Below are 9,153 nucleotides of genomic sequence, written 5' to 3' on the forward strand. Positions count from 1 at the left end.
CTGGAATCAATCCATCTCTAAATGAATAATTCCTTTCGCTCTCTATCGCATGCATTTTATGATACATGTATAGGTAAAATTCAAGAAAAGCGCTTCGGAGGTTTGTTTTCATTTTTTACATCACTTGGTCGATACTGCTGCTGGTGGACTATTGGTTCTCGAGAGCATAATCAGCTCAGTAGTCATTACCTCGGTCCTGATATGATTTATAGCAAACCTTTCGAAAATTGTTCTTTGATAAATCTATAAATTATTAAGAACTATGGTTTCAATCTACCATTTTCTACATAAGAAAATGCCTGTACCAAATCAGGAATATGACAGTAGTTATCCATTCGTTTGATGTGTTTGAGCTTTTGATTTTGCCATTTGATTAGGGACTTTCCTTTTTGAATTTTCCTCGGAGTTCAGTATTTTTGTGATTTTACTTTTCACAACCCCGCAGGAAATGTTTATCTTACATGGATTATGCTATCATTTTTATGTCCCTTTTGGTTACATAGCTCTTCAACTGTTTCTGCTTTTATATAAACTTGGCTTTCAAATATTCGTCTTTGATGAAGGTAAATCGAGAAAAGCGCTTCAGAAGAATGAAATTTATACAGTGATGTTTTCATTTTTTAAAACACCAAAATATAATATTTGTCGAAACAAAATATTTTAATAGCATGCAAAATACATAAAACAGATAACAGGAAATATTAAACATGCTTGTATTGGGTAACAAATATTTATATTTCTTATATCACGAAGTGGTTATTTTTATACAAATATGTACTGCATGAATAAAATAGTAACATCGTCAACTAATTGTTACAGATTTAACAAGCTGGAATATTGTACAACATTGACGAATAAAACTGTGCCCAACATGTATCATCCAGAGCCTTCAGATTCTACTGTTTGTACGAAGGGATACTTGCAAGGTCCTGGTGATTTTCTAAACGAAGTTGGAGTGCCTGAAGGTAACTTTCAAACCATCTGACCAGTGACCTTACTATTTTCCCAATATGTATTTAATTGGTCCGATCATTCGTTGTAGCAGTAGATAGCATAGAAATTATGTCTTACCGCAGTAATTGATGTATGTGTTAGTGACGAAAGTACTTTACTGTGAAATATAATGCTGCAATGTAAGGTGAAGATAAGGCAGTTGAATAGATTAAATAGAGCAGGATGGATCAATCTTTCTAAACAAACTTAATAAGCTTCATCGTGAAGCGTGTTTATTCAAAAATTGTATTCGGATTAAAATCTTTAGCAATATGAATAACAGTGATGTTGGCTAAATAAAACTTGCACTTACTAGGTGATACGTCCTTTGCGACTGTTTGTTAAATTCTTACAAAATCTAATTTCTTTTTTTAAAACAGTACATAGTAATAAAGTTTTATATGAATAGAATAATTAGAATATTTAAAGTCAGGCAAAAGCTCATGGTTTTATTTCAAGCATAAGCAAATGCCGAATGTATGAAATGTATACCTACATGTATCACAAATATATTGAGTCAATACATACCCAGGACAAACTTCTTTCTAATATCTATGGGATATAGTTTTAATTATTAAAAGTCTGAGCGTCTATTACTTTTAATGTAAAAATAAAAAAACTACTGTGTATAGTGACATATGTCGCAGTTTAAGATCTTCAGATACCATAAAAGTCTTCTGATCTGTAATTTTACTATTGGTGTCCTATTCCCGATTGTAAAATTTTGACCTAATGTGGATTCGCAGTGTAGATGAAACATGATTTCCCCTGTCGGCTCGAATGATTGCTCCTTTTAGAGTTCATACAATTCCTTATATTTTTGTTTCTTTTTGATAGATCTCATTAGATTTTAATTGCACACATTTGTATGTTTTTATTTAAAAATTGGGTAAAATTTTCCTCTGTTTTTTTAAATAGATTTATGATATTTTCATATCGGAAAAACTACTGTTGCCTTAATTCATATATATCTGTTTAACATTGGTATAACATTTTCATATGTATATAATCATTTTGAATAAATATCATTACAGATGGTTATCATGAAGAACCTTCATCGACAACTGATGAAATAGAAAATGGAAATGTCATTTATCTACACGGACTTCCGTATGATATACTAAGCAAAGACGAATCGAAACATTTACACATTTATGCAAAATCGGAGACAGGTTTGTGAAATATCGATTCTGTATCTCGCATGGGAAACATGCTTACAAAATCAAACGAAATTTCTCTTTGGTACTATGCTATCTCATTTGATACGTCTTATGCGTGCGTTTTCCGTTTGCCATAATTATCATGAGTAAAATTTCCGCAAAATGACGGACGTTTTCGCATACGTGGTACTACATGTAGCATATGTTTTATTATGTACGTAAACATGTGTTGCCATTTTTCTTGTTTAGTATAACCCTGACATCATATTCCTTCTGTCTCTTGTGGATATAAGGCTCATTTGCAATCATACAACATCTCCTTATTTTAATACTTACAGTTCATCATGTACAATTCCATTCAAACTAAATCTAGAAATTGTATTTTTTAATTTGTAATTATGAGTTCAATAGGTTAAACAGAAACAAATATTAACAAAATAAAGACACATTCCCAGCACTTCTGTGTTGACATGAATTATCATTGATTTGGTCAAAATTATAAATGTATTGTTCATACCAAACTTTAAAGGTTTCGAAATACTCAGGATTTTCTACTCCAGGATTAACTTAACCGTAATTTGCAAAACCTTTCGGTTTGTTGGTCCGCAATGCTCTTCAACTTCATACTTTATTTGACCTTTTAAACGTTTTTTTATTCGAGCGTCACTGATGAGTGGTATCTGGCGTATCCAATTTTTAATCCTGGTCGCTATGATGAGTTCGTTATCATACTCAACTAATTGACAATATAAATTTATTATTGGTATTTATAATGAAAGAAAACTTTTGATTAAGCAAATTCTTTATAGCCCTCTTTTGATCTCTCTTCAAAAATAGCATAACTCTTTATCATGTTTTTATCAGCAGGATAAGATTTCAAATAAAACAATACCCGACGGTATCTGAAAGTAGAAAATCTTAACAATATCAAATGAATATTTTCATAATAGGTTTAGATGTACTAGTTTTGCATCCCTATCAATAGGAAGAAAAGACTTCCGATCTGAAACTTTACCGGTTGAGTCCTATTTCCTATCGCCACAACTTTGAAAGAGTCTGGATTGGGATGGCGGTTGATGCATATAAAGCATGATAACATTAACCACTCGATGAACCCTGCGTACCCTAGTTTGAACTAATGTGATTCCTGTAGGTTATTTTCTCTCTTAGTTGGTGCACACCAAATGGAATAACGAAATTTGTTAATCGATTTACAACGGTTGCCTCTTACTGATATCAAAATCCTTCATAAGACCATCAAAATGTGGCATCGGCCTTGTAGTATTTTATTGAAGGTTATACCATGCCATATAAGGAAGGAAGTGTGTAATCAAAAACTAACCTTACATTTATAAACAACGAGAAGCTACTGGAAAATTGCTTGCCAACATTAAATATTTAAAAAAAAAATTCTCGAAAATAACATACGTACTAAGCATTTACAAGAAAAAAAGATTAAGATAGGGACTTCAAAGGTCAACAATAACTCACTACTTGTTAGAAAACGCAACAATCTACAAACTCCAATGACAGCTACAACTCGGGGCATTGGTGACTTATGCATACATAGTTTAATGGGTTCCTTCGATATAAATAAGTGGTCATGCTTTTCAAATTTTCATGTATTTTGCACACAGAACTGCATATTGTGATAATATTGATATTTTTCCACTGTAGAACTAGGACCAATTCCGAAAGTCGTACCCTTGTATGCAAATGAAATAAAGGCGGCAGAAGATTTCCAAAAGACGACCAAGCACAAACATATATTTTCATCAAAACATAATCGTCAAAGTAAGTTTAACGATTTTTTCATTGCATTATTATATTAACAAAAATGGCGATTAATCCAAGAAGTTGTTTGATAAATCAAGAGATAATCAAAATTTTCAATGGTATTAAGAAACAAAAATACCGAACTTTCAGGTATATTAAATGAAGTAGTAGTCCATAAAACCAGACAAACAAAAACTCACTACTATATCAATGAGCGGAACGACTGGTACAACTGTGTTATTCCTGGCTTTATACAGGCATTTTCCCAAATAAATTGGGGAGGTAAACCTGTTGTTATAATTAGCTAAGCTACAGTTGTAAATAAATTAAACCTGAAGTCAACTACCTTGTATATGACTTCATTTCATTTTGGTTTGTTTTATTTTATAAAATTTTTACATATTTTATTGGTAAAGACGTTCAATATGTCACGGAAACATCATCCCAACATACGACAATTACAGCTGTTGATGTTTTGAAATTATTTTTATTTTTACATAATAAAATTGCATCGTTAAAATATTTTACCATATTAAACTGGTAACGTATTAAAATTATGCAAAATTTAAGTGATAATACAAAGCGGCATTACTCAATTTTACTTTGAGGTTTGTTTAGAAAGCTAAGAAGACGTTTTGGGAATTCAAAAAGATTCATGTTGTAATCCACAACAATTTGCCTTTTAAAATTCAATAACAGTAATATCTGAGCTGCGTCGGATAGAAATCGACCTTATGCAAGTGCACGTATATATATACATGTATAGACTTTGATTGATTTTGGAATAATCAAATACGAAATAAAAGATGAATTTTGGTCTGTTTTGTAGGGTTCTTATATAAATTTTCAAACAGTTAAAGATTTTGCATAGAGATGTTTTCAACTAAAAATAGCTTCAAAAGATGTATTAATATTCATTTGCATAAGGTCGATTTCTATCCGACGCAGCTCATTTGTATTAAACCAAAGATATGTTTTGAAGACAATCGCAAGTTGCTTTCAAAATTACTTTAGTGCCTTTAATTATTTTGATATATTTTGAACGATTAAATATTTTTATTTGATTGACATTGGGCCAACACAAAATTAAATTAATCACAGCTACACAATAATTAACTCTGTATCACCAGCCCAGTAGTCAGCACATCTGTGTTGACATGAATTTTAAATTAACTGTTTACAAAGCTTAGAATTTTTAAAAATATTAAAATGTTCTACCCCAGGAAAAGATTACAATAGCTGTATTTGGCAAAACCTTTCAGAATTTTTGGTCCTCAATACTCTTCAAATTTGTACTTTATGCGTCCTTCATATACACGGATTTTTCTTACGAGTCCTTACGGATCGTCAAATCGTTGTCAAACACAAGCATCCGTAAATGACTCGCTGGTATCCCTAAATAACTAGTCATAGCTAGCAACAACTAGCACACACTCTTAAGGATACGTGGAAGTTGAGGGAAATTTTTTGACATGTCAAAAATCTTCTTACGATTTTCCACAGATTGATTATTCCGTAAATAACCCGTTACAATCTGTAATTATCGCAAACCGCTCGCAACAACACGTAACCATCCGTAAACTGCTCGCAAGTATTGGTAAATGACTCGTTACAATTTTTTTTAGTGATTTGTGACCGTTAGTTTACGATTTGTTTACGGATTCTTTAAGGATTATTACGACTGCTTACGTGTTGCTAACGATTTCATTCAGGTCTTGTTACGATGGCTTTACCGATTGTTACGAGATATAAGAGCACTTTACGTGTAATAACGCGTACTTTTTGAATAGATACGTATACTTTACATTTTCTTACGTATTGTTTACGGTTTGGTGATAGGTATAAAAGCTGCACAATCGTAATGACTCGTAAATACTCGTAACTTCCTCGTTACCAATCTTAAAACACGTAAACAGTCTTTACTAAACACTTAAAAAGCTATGATGATTCCGTAATATACTCGTGACAATCCGTAACATTCTCGTAAAATGTCCCTTAGTTGCTGGTAGTTATTTTTGACAACTCGTAAATACATCGTAATAACTCGTAGTAAGCCGTAATAAACCGTAACAACACTTAGATTGGTCGTCAAAGTAGGCAAATTGTAAAAATCCGTGAATTGGTGTGATCCGTAAGTATTCGTTAGAAGATACATGTATGTGAAGCGGCATTATTGAAGACGAAACGTGCGTCTGGTGTACATAAGTGTTATCCGGGTATCTATGATGGGTTTGTTTGTACCATGTAAATATAGGTTTAATAACAATAATTAAAAACACGTTTCGGCCTACTGGTGTAGTGTTTATTGTATCTATTTTTTAAACAGGAAGCAGGAAAAATTGCCGCTAGACCTTGATTGTGCCTTTTTCCTGTTATTTAACTACTTCAAGTAAATATGAAAATCGCGAAATTAAATCGCCGCAAAGTGATGTAGAAAGGGATAAACGCGAAATAAATTATCAACGAAAATTAGTTGGTTTACAGTAACTGTGAATCTTCCCAATGTGAATTTAGAATCTAAAAATTAAATACAACAACATTCCAACATTCGGTCTTCAACAATAGGCATGCATCAAATATAAAGCTCTAAATTGCCAAGAGTATAGACGAGAAGGGAATAGGTTTAGCAGAGACTATCAAAAACCTGCCATTATTGACAAATTACCCAAAATGACGTAATACATTAAGAGATTTCTGACTTTGGACATGATAGGCACAAAAACATGTGGCGCGGTTAAGCATATTCGAGATATTTGTCCCTTTGTTTGCTTACCGAAATATGAATGAAATGATTTGCAAGATATACGTCAATGAAACAGCAATACAGCAAATATAAACACAGAAAGATACTTTATATTGAGTGTGATAGTTCGACAGGTGAAGGATAATTGCATGTATATTTATAGTCCATCAGAAATTTATCCTGTTATAGCGGTTTGTAATCAGGTTGCAGCAAATATTAAATTATGAAACTATCTTTTAATCTTTAATGTTTAATTTCATTGATTTATAAACAAACGCATTAAAATAATACATGATTAAATATAAATGGATGAATGAAAACAAACAGAATTAATAATTTTAATTTCATGGAGTTCACAAACTGAACGTTGCAAATGCAAAGTCCAACGGTAAAATTGAACTCTTAAGTATTTTTTGTAAGCTATATTTCTATGCCCCAGCCGTATGCGACGGGGATATTAAGTGTTACCATTGACCGTCCGTCTTTCCGTCTTTCCGTCCGTCCGTCCGTCCAATTTTTGTAACAAAGCTTGAGCGTGGACATTCGTGTCCTCAAACACATTCTTCATATTGTTCCTCGGGTGTTTATATTGTATGGATTTCCTAACCCTTCACTGAGCAACTTTTCATTCGAAGAGTAGTCACAAAAAACGCTTTTAACGATACGAATAAAATATACTTGACTAATATAGAACATTGTGCATTTCATTGATTTACTTCTTTACATCCAGATGGAAACATTCGGTTATGGCAGTTTCTTCTATGCCTTCTGACAAATCTAAAATTTAATCCTTCTCATATCAAATGGACCAACCGGAGTACTGGAGAGTTCAAAATCCTGAGAAGTAAAGATATAGCTCAGATGTGGGGAGAAATGAAGAACAACGATGGCATGACGTATGAAAAGATGAGTCGTGCAATGAGGTAAAATATTTAAATATGTATGACAGTTCTAAACTGATTTGTCAAAATTCCAAGTAGCAAAAAATTAAGGATTCCGTACTGTTATTGACCATTTATACAGCATAAGGATGTAAAGTCAACGATGAAGTTAAAAATGAAATGTGCAAACAGTGGATGATATTTAGTTTCCAGTATTTTAAGACGTCTGATTGTCTTGAGTTGATTGTATTTTGACGTTTAATTATAGCTTTTAATATGTGTGAAACGGTGAATGCTACTAGACGAGCAGGAAGTTCTTCCCCGTCTGAAGCAACTTATAACAAGTTTACTATCGGATTTTGATGAGTTCGTGTTTCTCAAAATTAATTTTTCTCTGTGCAGAGTTAAAAGGACAGTTATTTTAAGCGTTGTTTTCTTTTGCTTGGCATCGTGTTGTCTGTCATTCAACTTGTAATGTTACATTGCTTCTGAATTTTTATGTTTTTACTTTTTTTCAAAGATATTTCTCAAACTTATCATAACCACATGTTTACATAATCTAAAAAAAAAGAAGTATTGTGAATGTTTATATCATAAAAAAACTTAGGAACTCATTTGAAATTAAGGAATTATCTCCCTTGAGCATAGCTTTATCACTTGTTCTGGATAAATCTACATTGTGTCGTTTTTGGTCATAACAGCTATTCAACGTTTGTGTAAGATATATTTTGGTTCGAGCTTTATTTGTCGAAATGCGCATCTGGTGCAGTAAAATGTGTACCTTTTAAAGGTATTATAACATCTATAGTAAATGTACGCGTAACACTTCCAATTTAACTTTTCTTTAGTATATGTGATATTTAATTGTGTATACCAAATGCGATAGCTTTGATAATTAACAATTATTGTTATTAAATCGAAATGGTGTCTTTTCAGGAATTATTATAAGGACAGGATTCTGACACAAGTTCCCCAAAGACTTGTGTACAAGTTTGGACCAATGTCTGACGGATGGTAAACATCCACCAAATATATTTATGTATACGTACACTTCATATGTTCATATTCATGGAAGCAAAACATGACATTAAATGTAGAATATTCTTATAAATTTTGATTTTTTTGGTTGACTATTAAGATTGTAGTGTTCTATAGACTGTTGAAAGCCCTGTAGTTTTTTTTGTGTTTTTCCATGTTTTCCCTTTCTCTCTTCGACTTATTAGTTTTGATTGTCTTCCGCCTCTTTTATGTCAATCATTTTGGATTTATATTCCTTGAATGTTTCGTTTCGAAATCACAACAAACAGAAGGCCTCATTTCAGACGATTCAACAAAAATATCTTAAAAAACAATTAGCAATTCAAACTTTTAAAAATAAAACTAAAAGATGTGCGTTTTAGTCAATGAAACAGTCACCAATCAACACAATACAAACAAGTCTAAACACAGTTTCCAACGATAAACGTGCTCAAACCATATGTGAAACTCTGTATTACTCACTATAATTACAAAGCGAACATACAAAGGTAATAATAGTGTTGTTAGGTCTAGTACCTTGAACACATTAACATATAAGTTAGGCCTATTTGGGTATACACAG

The 9,153-nt window shown here is 32.1% G+C and overlaps 1 protein-coding gene across 1 annotated transcript; it reads left to right on the top strand.

Moving 5' to 3' along the window:
- The first annotated feature begins 825 nt into the window (after positions 1-825).
- On the top strand, positions 826-8,644 carry LOC127705434 (ETS homologous factor-like). Its single transcript, XM_052209747.1, has 5 exons — positions 826-965; positions 2,028-2,165; positions 3,831-3,947; positions 7,403-7,595; positions 8,490-8,644. Exons 1-5 carry the CDS (start codon positions 872-874, stop codon positions 8,569-8,571), a joined length of 624 nt encoding a protein of 207 aa, XP_052065707.1. The 5' UTR covers positions 826-871; the 3' UTR covers positions 8,572-8,644.
- Positions 8,645-9,153: the final 509 nt, after the last annotated feature.

The sequence above is a fragment of the Mytilus californianus genome, unplaced genomic scaffold (genome assembly GCF_021869535.1).
Source record: "Mytilus californianus isolate M0D057914Y unplaced genomic scaffold, xbMytCali1.0.p SCAF_6, whole genome shotgun sequence".
NCBI classification, from domain to species: domain Eukaryota; kingdom Metazoa; phylum Mollusca; class Bivalvia; order Mytilida; family Mytilidae; genus Mytilus; species Mytilus californianus.